Source organism: Haematobia irritans, chromosome 2 (genome assembly GCF_050003625.1).
Source record: "Haematobia irritans isolate KBUSLIRL chromosome 2, ASM5000362v1, whole genome shotgun sequence".
Classification (NCBI taxonomy): Eukaryota; Metazoa; Arthropoda; class Insecta; order Diptera; family Muscidae; genus Haematobia; species Haematobia irritans.
This window is the reverse complement of record NC_134398.1, coordinates 155,539,121-155,555,748: the sequence shown is the minus strand read 5'-3', so window position 1 is coordinate 155,555,748 and position 16,628 is coordinate 155,539,121. Positions and strand designations below refer to the sequence as shown.

The 16,628-nt window shown below is 37.1% G+C and overlaps 1 protein-coding gene across 1 annotated transcript; it reads right to left on the bottom strand.

Moving 5' to 3' along the window:
- Positions 1–7,852: 7,852 nt before the first annotated feature.
- Positions 7,853–13,152, bottom strand: LOC142225122 (uncharacterized). The gene is made up of 2 exons (XM_075294898.1): positions 7,951–13,152; positions 7,853–7,897 (listed from the first exon to the last, which is right to left on the bottom strand). The coding sequence occupies exons 1-2, from the start codon at positions 13,150–13,152 to the stop codon at positions 7,853–7,855; spliced, it is 5,247 nt and encodes a 1,748-aa protein (XP_075151013.1).
- Between the last annotated feature and the right edge of the window lie 3,476 nt (positions 13,153–16,628).

Sequence of the window (16,628 nt, the reverse complement as noted above, 5' to 3'; positions counted from 1 at the left end):
TAATCTATAAAAAATTAGATTTGGCCAACTTTGAGTAAGATCGGTTGATAAATAAGGGACTTATGGCCAAATTTAAGAAAATCGGGCGATACATATATATGGAAGCTATATCTAAATCTGAACCAATTTCGATGAAATTTGGCATACTTTAACCCTTTCACTACCGATGTCCACTTAGAAGGACATTCGAAAAAGACACCAAATTCTATTTTGCAACTCAGTTTCGATTTATTTCTCGGTGTTATTTTAAAGTAGAGGCTTTAATCTAAATAAGCTATAAATATTTTCCGTATTGGTGAGCACTAAAATAAATTTTTATAAACTTTTTAAACAATAAACGAAAAATACGAAAATTTGAGACAATTTTTCTACTGTATATTTCTAGTAAATGGAAATTTATACAAAAACTATAGCTGATACTTTTACGGGTTCTTTTTTGTATTTTTTCTCACACTGTGAAATATATTATAGGCCAAATAGCGCTTATTTTCGTAAGGCCATTTGGTCACAATTCAAGAATCAAGTTTTCAGAACACGGTCATATAGCTCTTGAAGTAGTTGAGGTAAGTTCTCAAAATGACATTTTTTGTTCTACATGCTGTTAGTACAAGTAAAAACAGAAGAAAAATTAAAGTTTTTAATATTAGGTTTATTTCGGTAGTGAAAGGATTAAGGGTGGTCCATTGGGTTACTTTGTAGCAAATTTGATGCGGATCGGTTAGTAAATGCACACAATCTGACCCCATTTATCGAAATCGGGCGAAACATATATATGGGAACTATATCTAAATTTGATCCGATTTTTTCCAAATTCAATAACGTTCGTCTTTGTACCAAAAAAACGCCACATACCAAATTTCATCAAAATTGGTCAATAATTGCGACCGGAATCCTGCGGACAACAAATACATGGACGGATGGACACCAAGCGCTAGCTCGACTCAGGAGGTGATTCTGAGTCGATCGGTATATATTTTATGGGGTCTAAAATCAATATTTCTGGTAGGCAAATTTTTTGGCAGATCAAAGTTAACAGGTTGGCTGATAAGTCCCCGGTCTGACACATAGATGGCGTCGCTAGTATTAAATGCATATTATTTTTATATAGTACCAACCTTCAAATGATTCGTGTCAAAATTTGACTTCTGTAAGTTAATTAGTTTGTGAGATAGAGCGTCTTTTGTGAAGCAACTTTTGTTATTGTGAAAATATGAAAAAAAAAGGAATTTCGTGTTTTGATAAAATACTGTTTTTTGAAGGGGAAAAATACGGTGGAAGCAAAAACTTGGCTTGATAATGAGTTTCCGGACTCTGTCCCAGGGAAATCAACAATAATTGATTGGTATGCAAAATTCAAGCGTGGTGAAATGAGCACTGAGGACGGTGAACGCAGTGGACGCCCGAAAGAGGTGGTTACCGACGAAAACATCAAAAAAATCCCCAAAATGATTTTGAATGACGGTAAAATGAAGTTGATCGAAATAGCAGAGGCCTTAAAGATATCAAAGGAACATGTTGGTCATATCATTCATCAATATTTGGATATGCGGAAGCTCTGTGCAAAATGGGTGCCGCGCGAGCTCACATTTGACCAAAAACAACAACGTGTTGATGATTCTGAGCGGTGTTTGCAGCTATTAGCTCGTAATACACCCGAGTTTTTCCGTCGATATGTGACAATGGATGAAACATGGCTCCATCACTACACTCCTGAGTCCAATCGACAGTCGGCTGAGTGGACAGCGACCGGTGAACCGACTCCGAAGCGTGGAAAGACTCAAAAGTCCGCTGCGCATGGAATCATTTTTATCGATTATCTTGAGAAGGGAAAAACCATCAACAGTGACTATTATATGGCGTTATTGGAGCGTTTGAAGGTCGAAATCGCGACAAAACGGCCCCATATGAAGAAGAAAAAAGTGTTGTTCCACCAAGACAACGCACCGTGCCACAAGTCATTGAGAATGATGGCTAAAATTCATGAATTGGGCTTCGAATTGCTTCCCCACCCACCGTATTCTCCAGATCTGGCCCCCAGCGGCTTTTTCTTGTTCTCAGACCTCAAAAGGATGCTCGCAGGGAAAAACTTTGGCTGCAATGAAGAGGTGATCGCCGAAACTGAGGCCTATTTTGAGGCAAAACCGAAGGAGTACTACCAAAATGGTATCAAAAAATTGGAAGACGTTATAATCGTTGTATCGCTCTTGAAGGGAACTACATATGTTGAATAATAAAAACGAATTTTGACAAAAAAATGTGTTTTTCTTTGTTAGACCGGGGACCAACCTGTTATTATACCCTGCACTGAAAAAACAGTGAACCCACCAGGAAGAAAACGTTTGATTAATTTTAGAAAATTTTTGAATATTTTTAGAAATTTTTAACTAAACAGTATTACAAGCGCTGGCATCGCGCCGATATCACAAAAATAAGTAAATATTTTTCGACAAATTCAAGAAAATTTATTAGACATAAATAATTTTTTTCACTTTTTAAAGAAAATTTTGTAGCTTGAAGGAAAAAATTGGAGTTCAAAATTGCAAGAATTTCTTTAGGGACATATGTTACGAAGTTCATTATGGACGCTTTTGTAGTAAAATTTACAAATTTGAAGAAATAATGAACTATTTTATGACAAATACGAATTTAGTAAATCTCTATCCTTAACTTGTGTATAATTTTTTCCCGACTTTTAGTTAACTTAACTAACGTACGCAAACAATTATTAGAGTAAATGAAACTTTCATGAACTAAAATATAGTTAAATTGGCTTTAGTGAAATAGTGAGTTCACATTTTTTTTGAGTGTGACCACTTTGTGGTTTAGGGTATAATGAAATAAAATTTTGTTTGACTAAAGTCAACTTGTCTTTAATAATTGTGAAAAATTTTGCAAAATTAAAGAAATTGCCTTTAAATTTGTTGTCTTTTTGCAACTTGACAATAAAGCAATAAAGCGTTTAAAATTAGGAAGCGTTTTTCAACACTTTATTGGGGGTCGCTTATATGGGGGCTATATACAATTATGAACTTGATATAGACCAATTTTTGTGTGATTGGGGATCGATTTATCTGAGGGCTATATATAACTATAGACCGATATGGACCTAGTTAGGCATGGTTGTTAACGGCCATATACTAGCAAAATGTAGCAAATTTAAACTGACTCGTATGAAATTTGCTCCTCCAAGAGGCTCCAAAACCAAATCTCGGGATCGGTTTATATGGGGACTATATATGATTATGGACTGGTATGGACCACTTTTGGCATAGTTGTTAAATATCATATACTACCACCACGTACCAAATTTCTACCAGATCGGAAGAATTTTGCTTCTCCAAAAGGCACCGGAGGTCAAATCTGGGGATTGGTTTATATGGGGGCTATATATAATTATGGACTGATATAAACCAATTCCTGAATTGTTGTTGGATACCATATACTAACTTCAGGTACCAAATTTCAACCGAATCGGATGAATTTTGCTCTTCCAAGAGGCTCCGGAGGTCAAATCTGGGGATCGGTTTATATTTCGACCGATTTCGACCAATTTTTGCATGGGTGTTTGAGGCCATAAATTAACACCACGTACCAAATTTCAACTGAATCAGATGAATTTTGGGCTTCCAAGAGGCTCCGGAGGTCAAATCTGGTGATTGGTTTATATGGGGGCTATATATACACTGAAAAAAAAGCATACTCGGTTCCAAAGATATTGTCTTTACTTTAAAAAATTTGGTATTGATTCCGAGCCAAAGAAGCGGAGAATACAAGTAAGGATACTTTTAAGACACAATTCTCTTTTAAATTTAGGTTTTGTGTACTTGCTTCTAGGAAACAAATTTTAATTTTTCGCTTTCTCAGCTTTTTTTCTTCATATGCTATCAAAGTCCTTTAAAAACGAGTTAAAGGCAACTTTATTTTCCAAATTAGGACTCGACTTCCAGTAGAAATTAAGCTATGTTTGAAGTAAACAACTTCTTTAAAATAAAGTTTTGAAAAACATGTCCTATATTTGAACAATTTTTTGCTTTGTAGTCAAGATGCAAAAAGACAACAAATTTAAAGACAATTTCATTAAATTTAAAGAATTTTTCTGAATTATTAAAGTCAAGTTGACCTTAGCCTATAAATTTTTTCTTTCATGTTAAGATACCCATTTTTAAGTCAAATCACTTAATTATAAGGACAATATGACTTCATTGAAAAGTTTATGGATTTTTGGACAAGGAAAATAACTTTATTTTAGAGAAATGCGTCTTCTATGTTAATCAAAATTTGTATTCGTATTTTAAAGACATGAAATTTTTGACCTCACGACAATATTTTTTTCAGTGTAATTATGTACCCATGTGGACCAATTTTTGCATGGTCAGTAAAGACCATATGTTTACACCATGTACCAAATTTCAGCCGGATCGGATGAAATTTGCTTCTCTTAGAGGCTCCGCAAGCCAAATCGGGGGATCGGTTTATATGGGGGCTATATATAATTATGGACCGATGTGGACCAATTTTTGCATGGTTGTTAGAGACCATATACTAACACCATGTACCAAATTTCAGCCGGATCGGATGAAATTTGCTTCTCTTAGAGGATTCGCAAGCCAAATTTGGGGGTCCGTTTATATGGGGGCTATACGTAAAAGTGGACCGATGTGGACCAATTCTTGCATGGTTGTTAGAGATCATATACTAACACCATGTACTAAATTTCAGCCTTATCGGATGAAATTTGCTTCTCTTAGAGGATTCGCAAGCCAAATTTTGGGGTCCGTTTATATGGGGGCTATACGTAAAAGTGGACCGATATGGTCCATTTGCAATACCATCCGACCTACATCAATAACAACTACATGTGCAAAGATTCAAGTCGATAGCTTGTTTCGTTCGGAAGTTAGCGTGATTTCAACAGACGGACGGACGGATGGACGGACGGACGGACAGACGGACAGACGGACAGACGGACAGACGGACATGCTCAGATCGACTCAGAATTTCACCACGACCCAGAATATATATACTTTATGGGGTCTTAGAGCAATAGTTCGATGTGTTACAAACGGAATGACAAAGTTAATATACCCCCATCCTATGGTGGAAGGTATAAAAACGAATAAATTAAAATTAGCTGCATAGAATCAAGTACGCAAAACTTAAATTTAAAAGAAAATTCTGTCTTAAAAGTATACTTACTTCAATTTTCCGCTTCTTTGGCTCGGAATCAATACCAAAACTATTAGTGTAGAGACAAAATCTTTGGAACCGGACATGCTTTTTTTCAGTGTGGGTAGTGCTTCTGTCCGCTTAAATTAATCCCGCTTTTCATTGCACATAATATACTTTTCAAAACACTGTAAAATCATAGTCTGTTTGATGGACGCTCCTTAATGGTAACAATGTATTTGGTGAACATGGATGCGACCACATTTATCGATCGAGGGTCATAAAGATTTACAGATACTCTGCCAGCAACATTAACTCTTCAACAACAACAATCGAATTCAAACCTAAATAAATAAAGGCAAAAAGATTTGAAGTTTTTTTTACATCGAATGGATTGGATCTTGATTTGGTAAAACTAAAAGATGATGGTAGAGTAGATCATCATCATCATAGCAAAGACGAATATCGAATTTGAATAATGCTCAATAGTCGAGAAGAAGGATTTTCAATGATGTAACAGGGACTAGCATAAAACAGGCTAGGTTTTTATGTTGCCATTGTCGTATGGATCATTTTTGGGAATTTGTCATCTAACGTGTCCGTCCTTTTCTTCATTGGTCTGTCTGCTTTCTTGGCGCTCTATCATTTTGTGGTCTTGTCATTCTTTATTAGTTAATAATGTAATAACAATCGAGCCAATGGGTTTCAATTCATGTCGAATGTTAAAATTTTATTAGGATTTTGTTTTTTCTTTGTTCCTGCCAAAGGGAACATTTTGCAAAGATCCATTGCATGAAACAGGGTTGTCCAACATTATATGGCAAATCCATAAAGTTCCAAAACATACCAGACAACTTTACCAAGTCCTCTGCCCATGCTACTGGTATTTTTTATTATATCTGACACAAGAAATTAGGTCCTTGGACAAAGAATGGCAATTTATTTTATTTTCTACAAGCTTACGTAAGCATTTTGATCTATTGCCTTTAGAAATAAATATAATCATGTCGGAATTCAAGCGTAATAGTGTGATTGCTTTATATTTGGCTGGAAAACCACAAGTAGCCATCGTTGGAGACCTGCAGCATTTAAATGTCAATAAATCGTTTGCTTGTTACAGTAATACTAACAGTTTTGCATCGAGTCCAAAAAAAAAGTGAAGGAGTCCGAAAAGTGAAGGCCAGATTTCATCCAAACCCACTCCGTATTGGAAAAACTTTCTGGTGATCTATGCATATCGTGAGAAGGGATGCAATATATATTGTAAATCTGCAGGATTGGTAAGGGTTCTAGAGAAATGGAAAATGGAAGCTGGTGAATCTGGTTCCCCAAAAGATTGTACCCAAAGGTATAACTCAGCAAAATCCAATCCAATGGTCGAAATATGGAACGGAAAAAATGTAATCGAATAAAGGCAGGATTAGCACGGGAAGCAAATTCTCGATATAGTAGTTGAGCGGTTCTAGGATTTCTTACCAGTGTTGTAGTGAAAGACGGATAAAAGCGAAGATTTTTTCAGCAAGACGGAATTCAACTTTATTGTTTGAAGGTGTTAACAAGATTGATTTAGTGATACTTCAGTACGCCATTTCAATGTATTGTACATAGGTAATTTAACGAAGTAGATAAGTTTTTTCTTACGAACTAAACGACCTCTGCAGGTGAGGTTTTTTTTACAGAGATGGGAAACGTTTTTCACATGAACATTTCCGCCTCCTCTTGCAGTAATGCAATTCTTAAAACAAAAATTAGGATATATTACTTTACTTCAATAGTTGAAATTAAAAAAAACTTAAAAAATTGATTTATGCGTTAATGAAATTCAATTTGCAAATTTGGTAACTTATGAGACATGTGAGAAATGGTAAATAAATTGATCTAAGCGGAACAGGAACCGGAAAGGACCCATCCAAAAATGGTGTTTAACGCAACGGGTAGACCCGAGTTACTGGTGATTAATCCAGGCTGAATTATTTTAGAATATATATCTGCGCCAAAGACCAGCGCAAAGGGTCCACTTTTGTAGAATTGAGGGTCGGCTAATGTCAAGTTGGGAAATTTAGATGCGGTCGATTTTGGCAGAGATTTCTTTGGGGTGTCCATAGAAATTCGATTGTTGACAATCATCATTGCTTCCACGGATATGTAAGGAGGTTGCCGAGATCGAATGGTTACGGGACATATAGTTTCCTCACCGAGTGTCGTCTTCGGAAGATTGAGATCTTCAACTAGGCGGTATGAAATTTTGCTAACGGAAGTACATTGGTCTATAACTGCCCTGACTGGGTGCCGTTTGGTGCCATGTAAAACTTCGACTATTGCGGTAGGAAAAAGCGTTGTTGAGTTGGGGCTAGTTATAGACTCAAGACTGAGAGTTTTCGGAATAGTTGAAGATGACTTCCTTCTTGATGTAGATCGGTCAACACGTAACTGTTTTTCACTATGGAGGGGAATCTGAGTATGGCCTTTTTGATGGATATGCAACGAGGAATGATGATTGCCACCACAGTGTTTGCATCCAAGTGATGAAAAACAGGATCCGGAAGAATGTTTATGGGCAAGGCAATTGGTGCAATAATTGTGTGAAATGACAACTTGCAATCGTTTCTCAACCGACATCTTCTGGAACTTTTGGCATTTGCTTAGACCATGGACACCCTTGCAAATCCTACATGAATATTGCCTCTTAACATGGTGGATCTTCGTAACTCTGCTTTGGACGGAAGACATTCTGTAATGATAGGGATTGATATTATACGAATTTTAACATGGAGGAAGAAGTACAATTTTCACAAGGGGACGAGTAATTATTCCTTTTGCCGTCAGAATATCTACTACTCGAACTAAATTATCTTTCCCTGGATATATTTTCGAAACTCTTCCCAATTTCCATTCAGTCGGAGGTAGGCAGTCGTCGCGGATAACAACCATGGAACCTACTTCGATATTTTTCTGAGGTGTTTGCCATTTCATGCGTTTATGCATTTCCTTTAAGTACTCATGCTTCCATCGAATACTGAATTGTTGGCACAAAGCTTTTACTTTACGCCACCGGTTCATAACGGATAGATTAGTTTCAGATTCAGATGGCTCACATACGGAAAGGATCGGACCACCAGTTAGGAAATGTCCTGGTGTTAAGGAGAGCATATCGTTTGGATTTTCAGACATTGGGGAAATCGGTCTAGAATTCAGGCACGCTTCTATTCGGGCTAAAATTGTCGAGAATTCTTCAAATGTAAATCGATGATCCCCCGCTATCTTTCGGAAATGCTGTTTAAAACTTTTTACCCCAGCTTCCCAAAGACCGCCCATATGCGGAGCTCCAGGTGGAATAAAGTGCCATGAAATTTCTTGATGAGAGAAATGAGAAGAAATAGATTCTCGCGAACATCGGATTACATTTTGTGCAAGTTCTCTGGACGCACCCACAAAATTTTTGCCATTGTCTGAGTAAAGATTTTTCGGACAACCACGGCGTGAAACAAAACGATGAAATGCTGCCAGGAAGTCTGGAGTCGAAAGGGTGGAAGTAATTTCTAGATGAATGGCTCGAGTTGCGAAGCACACGAAAATGCAAACGTACCCTTTTGAAATGAGACGTGAACGGCCAGCATATGCCTTGATGTCGAAAGGACCAGCAAAATCTAGTCCTGTATTTGTAAACGGCCTGGAAAGCGTTGTTCGCTCAGGGGGTAGAGTGCCCATTAACTGCTTCTGGAGTTTGTGTTTCGAAATGACACATATTTTGCAGTTATGGATTGTGGACTTTATAAGGTTCTTAGCTTTTGGAATCCAGAACTGAAGCCTTAGCATTCGGAGCATTAAATTATTTCCTCCATGTAATGTGATCTGATGAATGAATTTGAGCAACAATCTCGAAAAATTGGAATTATATGGTAATATTATTGGATACTGCTCGTTGTATGTTAGACTTTCAGATCCAGCAATTCGACTACAAACTCGCATAAGGCCAGTGGAGTCTAGGAACGGATTGAGATTCGAAATCGAACTGGACGGAGGAATGACTTTTGATTGTGTTAGATTTTTATACTCATTCGGATATGCATATTTTTGTGCCAGCATGATTAAACTATTCCTAGTTTTTTCAATGTCTTCTCTTTTCAATTGAATGGGGTCGGATGAGGGAGAAATTTTGCGAATTTTGGAAATAAATTTGTAAACGTATGATAATACTCTTAGCGCTCGTCCGAAAGAAGAAAATCGAGCTAGAGGATCATCGTATTCACGAAAGTAGGCGAAATGAGAAGAAATCTTTTTCTCCAGAAGATTTTCATCGATTTCTTCGGTTATTGAATTCGGCCATAGGCTTGCGGAAAGTTGTAACCAGGAGGGACCACGCCACCATAATTCGTTCTCGAACATTTCAGACGGATATGCTCCACGGGATGCTATATCAGCCGGATTGTGCTTGGATTCGACATGAAACCAATTGTCAACATTGACTATTTCGGATATTCTAGAAACACGGTTTGCTACGAATGTCTTCCAAGAAAAAGCAGGCTTTTTTAACCAGGCCAGAACAATCATAGAATCGGTCCAGCAAAAGATTTTAATATTAGGGAAGGGAAAAATCTCCATCAAGGACTCAATAGCATCAGCAAGCAAAACTGCTCCGCACAGCTCAAGACGTGGAATGGAAATAGTCTTGAGAGGAGCAACTTTTGATTTTGCCGTGAGCAAGTGTATTTGAACGACACCATCAGGTGTTTCAGATCGAATGTAGATTGCAGCGGCATAAGCTTTCTCGGATGCGTCGCAAAAACCATGCAACTGCACCTCGCAACCGGGTTGGTATTGAACCCAACGAGGAATTCTTATTCTCTCAATGGACGGATAGTTTTCTAAGAAATTTTTCCATGTCGCTAGTAATTCACATGGTATAGGATGGTCCCAGTCGACCTTGGACGACCATATATCTCGCATCAACAGTTTGGCTGTAACGATATAGGGACACAACCACCCTGCAGGATCGAACAATTTCGATATCTCGGATAATATTTGTCTTTTCGTCGGGGATTTGGAGGATTTAATTGCCTGAGCGTGGAAATAAAAGTAGTCGTTCTTGGCGTTCCACCTTACACCTAAAGTTTTCGCCAAACTACTATCGTCAAACTGAAGGAAGTCTTCGTTAAGCAAATATTCCTTTGGTATAGTGCGGAGGAATTCTGTGGAATTTGAAGTCCATTTCCTCAACGAAAATCCAGCGGAATTTAAAGCGGATGTCAGTTCTGTCTGTGCCCGAATGGCCGAAGAAATATCATGACTTCCGGCTAGGATATCGTCCACGTACATGGAAGACATAAGGATTTGACTGGCCAATGGAAAAGTATTTTTCACATCAGTAGCCAGCTGCTGTAAAGTGCGAAGTGCCAAGTACGGAGCACAATTCAAGCCGAATGTTACCGTTTTCAATTCGTACTCACGTAAATCTTCGGTCGGATTATTTCGATAAATAATTCTTTGAAAGGGAGTGTGTTTTGGAGCCACGGAAATTTGACGATACATTTTTTCAATATCGCTGTTAAAAACGATTTTGAAAAATCGCCATTGAAGCAAAAGACTCGTTAAGTCAAGTTGCAAGGAAGGGCCACAATGAAGGACGTCATTCAGACTGATTCCATTTGAAGTCGGATTTGAAGCGTTAAAAACCACTCGAAGCTTCGTTGTAACTCTGTCGGGACGGATTACGGCATGGTGAGGCAAATAGTATCGATCGACATTTTCAAAAGGATGGGAGAGAATTTCTTTCATATGACCTAGTTGCAAATATTCACTAACAACTTCGTCATATTGATTTTTGAGTTCAGGGGTACGAAGCAAACGATTCTCATTACGGAAATACTGTGCAATTGCATTTTTCTTCGAGTATCCCAGTTTTAAAGTCTTTTGAAATTCTTCCTTGAATGGTAATTGAACGATATAGCGCCCAGACGGATCCCTTTCTGTTGTTTGGGAATATAAGTTTTCGCAAAACCTATCTGCTTCGGACATATACTTCCTTTTAGGAAGGTCTTCCACCTCAAAAAATTTAGAAATTTGTTTATCCAAAGCCAATTCATTGAAATAGGAAACGATTGTGCGAAAAGACGAAATGTTTTCGGATTGAATTGGCATTGGACCAGTCAAAATCCAACCAAATATCGTTTCTTGGGCCATAAGGGACCCACAAACTTGCCGCTTTATTCCGTCAAGCATGACTTGTGGAATGAGATCGGCGCCAATTAGAACATCGATATAAGATGTTTTGAAAAACTCCGGATCAGCTAATTCGATATTTGGCAGATGGGAAAACATTTCCATGTTTGTCGAAAAGGTTGGTAACGATGAGGTGAGTTGTGGAAGTACAATGGCAGTAGTGTTAATAGAAATTTGGGAGTTAATTGGAGAACTTATACACAGATTGCATATTTTTTGAGAACGTGCTGAAATAGAACCATTGAGTCCAGAAATATGGGCCGATATTTTGTTGGCATTGAGCTTGAGAAGTTGGAAGAAATGCTCGGAAATGAAGGAGGCCTCAGAGCCCGAATCGAATAATGCTCTTGCCTTGAAAATATCGCCTTTGTGTAGAACATGAATAATAGCAGTCCCTAGCAACACTTGTCTAGAACTTGTAGCCGCGAACGACTGAACAGATTCTTCTCCGTTTTGGTAAGAGGATTCGGAAGTGGACTGTATAGCTTGAACGGAAGAACCGGATGTCGAAGCGGAAACGGAGTCGGTTTGAGGATTAGTTGAGGATGTACACAATAACGTATGATGTCGTCGCTTACACTTAAGACAGTTAAAAGCGCTTTTGCAATCCTTCACCGCATGATTCTTTGCAAAGCAGTTCAAACAAAGTTTGTATTTTTTTATTAAGCCCATTCTGTCGTTGTAACACATGTTTACGAATTTCGGACAAAGTCGGATGGAGTGTGATTGATTTGGACAAAGTTTGCATAAAGGAACTGCAAGGCTATTTTGATACGAATTCACTCGTTTTGGAGCGGAAACCTTTGGGGCTGTCACTTTCGGCACATTTTTGGGAAAATCGTTTGGCTGCGAATTAGATGGATGATCACTTAGATCGAGCACCGTCTCCAATGTTTGATAACGACGAGTTAGGAATTCATCGAGCTCTCTCCAAAACGGGCATTCTGTCTTATTAACCACAGATTGTTCCCATAAGGATAATGTGGTTTCTGGAAGTTTTCTACAACACAGATAAACGAATATCGGATCCCAAGTCTGAATGTCTATATTGTACAACTTTAAGGCCGATATAATCCCATTAATTGTATTTTGGATTGACTTTATGGAATCTCCGGACTCGAGGGGAATTTTCTTTAAATTGAATAGGACCCTTAGCTGACTATTAATTAATAACCTTTTGTTTTCATAACGGACTTGGAGAGCCTTCCATGCGATGTCAAACCCCTCATTGGTCAACGGAGCCTTCCGAACAACTTCTCGAGCCTCATTCCTTGTTTTATTGTTTAGGTGAAAAAGCTTTTCAACAGGAGATAATCGTGAATTTCGGATATATATGGCCGTAAAGAGGTCTCTAAAAGATGGCCAAGAGAGGTAATCACCGTGAAATAATTCTGTATCGCACGGAGGAAGATGTAAAGTGGATGTCTCATGTCGGACTGAAGATGATTTGGAAAGTGATTGCAAGGATTGCTGAGATTCAATTGCCTCCCCTATTTTGGACATACATTCCACATAAGTCATATAAGTAGTCCGCTGTCGTGCTCTAATAGTCTCAAGATCGGCTCTGGCATCCTCGTCTTTAGAAGCCATCAGTTCTTGAACACTTTCTTCGTATTGAGGCTTAACTTGTCGCCAAATGTCCCGAAGTTCCTCCCTGTGAACTTCTAAGGTGTGGATCGAAGATGTGTTAAGAGATTCACCACAAATTTCAGCATTGAATATAATCAAGGCGTCCGAAATTTGGGTGAATTTGGTTATAGCGGACATTTCTAATCAGAAACAAGTAATACGAAAATGGAACCTCACAAATAAAGAAATATGAGGGAAAATTTAGAACAGAATTAAAAAAAAAAACAAAAATTATGGAAAATATATACGAAGAGTGGATAAGAACCCGTTTCTTTTATATAAAATCGAAAGTTACAATTGAGCACCTTTCCAAAACGATAACTGTGACAAAGTTTAACAGAGTTGAAGGACTTCAAGGGTATTTTTGATGTTCGATGACAATTATGAAATAATCCGAAAGTATTTTTTAAAATAATAATTGACTATTGTGTATGAACAGGCGAAAGAAATCCAATATAAACTTTTTATCCCCCGATCATAAAAAAAAAAAAATTAAATTCTCTTTTTTTGATCAGAAGATTTTAATTTCAATTTCCCGAAAAATATTTGATTTGTTTGATCCGACGATTTTATATTAATTTCACAAAAAATAGTCAATTTTTTTGTTTTTTAATTATTAAGGATTTGTTATTTTTTTTCCAATCAATTTTAGTAGATTGAACTCCCACAACGGGTACGAATTACATTGGTTTCTTTTCCTCACGTGATATCTGGAAAATTTTGCTGAAATTTTGAATCGCATTTCACGATGAAGGAATTAATTCTGGAAATATTTTTTCATTTTTGAATAAAAAATGAAATAAAAACTCAACGCCGGACGTACGTATTGGAATATTTCTATTTCCTATATGTTGAATATCAATTTTAATTGGGAAAAGAAACGTTTGCATAGGCAATAGGATATGAGAGACGAAAAAAAAAAAAAAACAAACAAACAAATATCGAAACCTCTATCGAAAATTCTAGACTCTTTTCCTTTGAGTGTCACACACGGAATTGATTTTATGGCACAAGCCAATAACAGCTTAGTAGAACTTTGGAAATTTAAATGTTTCACTCGAACTTGGGTTGGAAATTTTCCTGATGTGGAAATGTTATTCCATTTGGCGGAGTAAACCCTTAATATGGGACGGACGTTTTGGAGTAGGTCAGGTATTAAATATGAAATTTCATTCGCAGAAAAAAAATTCGAGAATGAACAATAATAACATAAGCAATTGTGGGTTAGGAGTAAAAAAAGATTAGGTATCAAATCTTCCACACGAATTTTAAATCATCATTAGCTTTTTCGAAATAGTTTTTCTTTGAGTTTCAAAACTCAAATTTTAGCAAATTTCAAAAATTTTAAATTTCAGTTGAATAGTCCATTAGAAGTTCATGTATGCCACATACAATAAAAACAATTTACATCCAAGTCGGAATTAGGTATTATGTAAACAAATTTCGAAATATATTTCCCCTTTTTTTTGGCTAGAAACTGTTCCGTATTAGGGTTTCGAAGCAAACCAAAACCGAAAGAAATAACAATATTAGAAATTGTCACTAGGTTTCATTACCAAATTTACTTTCACTTCTCGGAATTACACAGTGTAGGAAGGGAGCAAACTACCATACATGAAGCTGGATGTAACTTGATAGTTTCTCTTTAGGTGCCGACAAGGAGGCCCCTCGTAATAACAATTTGGGAACCACTGCTTTTAAAAAACTATTCTGTATATTGGCAAATTAAATTTTCATAGCACGATCTTTCTAGTCAGACAAATATATTGGGAATTAAATTCGCAGATTTGTTCAAAAAACTCACTCCTTATACATTCACTTCACCTTCACTGGGACCCTTTTAAAGCAGATAATTTATGTTAGAATTCGGGACCAATGTTTTTTATAATAAATAAACTTAAAGAAAAAGACCAAACAACATATAATGCAGTTTTTTTTCTCTCACTGACAATTCGTGCCTTATGATCCAGTTATGCTGTAAATTCAGCTCGTGTTCCCAATTTCACTGCAAATTATTCACAAACCGTCGAATTTGTCGTATTTCTGCTCTATTCACTTTTGGGCGATTATCACGAATTTCTCCGGATTTTTGTAGAATATTTATCTTATTGTTATTTCTCTTTTAATAAATACAAAAATTAATTTCTTCCATCACCTTCACAAAAAACGTGACATTATCGTTCTCTCGGTATTACTTAATGAGATTAACTACGCTGCTATATTTGCTACCAGAAGTATGGAAGGGGAACTTGCGAGAGGTTGAAGTGTTATACGGATCAAGAGAGCTACTTATAACATAAATATCCCAGTGAGCAACAAATTAAGGGGCAACGAATAAACTGTGATACATATGTTCTCTGTGGAGGGGAAGTCTATTGCTGTGTAGTGATACCGTATGACGCTTCTCGCTTGAAGCTGTAGCTAGCATACGCGTAGGGGAGTAGCAATGGTATGACACTTTTGTTTCTCACTGATTGGGCAATGGTTTGCGGAGAATGTTATACCTACTGCATGTTTATATAGCAGTTTTAACACCAAAAGGTATCGAAGGGGAAATGCATGTGGGGAATTCGAAACGAACACTGCGCGATCAGTGGAGAAAACTAGAAAAAAAAAATCAAAAAGGGGAATTGCTAGAATTTGAGTTAGGGAAATTTGAAATTTGGTGAGAGCGGACAATATGATCTATATGTATATATAGATTAATGAAGTAACGAAAAAAAACTTGAGCAATTTTACATGTGATTTCTAATGATCGTTTTGGTTTTATTTTCCCTTATTTAATATTTGTATGACAAACCTCACCTTTTTCAAGGTGAACTTTAACGGAGGAGAAATTTAAGTGTGGATAACCTAAGTCTTGGATTTCTGACACAAAGCACTTATTGAAACGAAGATTGAATCCTTATCGAAACACGGAATTAAATAATGGACAACAATAGAAAGTTGGGAAATAGGTTTGAGTTTCTGACGGACTTTTTTTTTATTGATTTTCCTTATGAAAATTTTAAAGAGCACTTTTCCTTTAACACACAAAATGGTATGGTACTCACGGAAATTTTCCTTCTCTTTCGTTTGGGCGAATTTTACCTTTACAGCAATGGAATCAAATTGGACAGGATTACTTAGTTTTCTTTCAGGATATCCAAATCCGGTTCGAAGGACCTTGTAAATCTGCAGGATTGGTAAGGGTTGGTGTAATGGTCAGCATAGTTGCCTTCCAAGCAGTTGATCCTGGCCATCTGAATCTGAAACTAATCTATCCGTTATGAACCGGTGGCGTAAAGTAAAAGCTTTGTGCCAACAATTCAGTATTCGATGGAAGCATGAGTACTTAAAGGAAATGCATAAACGCATGAAATGGCAAACACCTCAGAAAAATATCGAAGTAGGTTCCATGGTTGTTATCCGCGACGACTGCCTACCTCCGACTGAATGGAAATTGGGAAGAGTTTCGAAAATATATCCAGGGAAAGATAATTTAGTTCGAGTAGTAGATATTCTGACGGCAAAAGGAATAATTACTCGTCCCCTTGTGAAAATTGTACTTCTTCCTCCATGTTAAAATTCGTATAATATCAATCCCTATCATTACAGAATGTCTTCCGTCCAAA

Excerpts from the sequence above, each read along its gene's own strand:
- LOC142225122 (XM_075294898.1), bottom strand. The coding sequence starts at position 13,152 with ATGTCCGCTATAACCAAATTCACCCAAATTTCGGACGCCTTGATTATA. Across the intron at positions 7,898-7,950 it reads CTCGTCCCCTTGTGAAAATT|AATGTCTTCCGTCCAAAGCA; the intron begins GTACTTCTTCCT and ends CTATCATTACAG.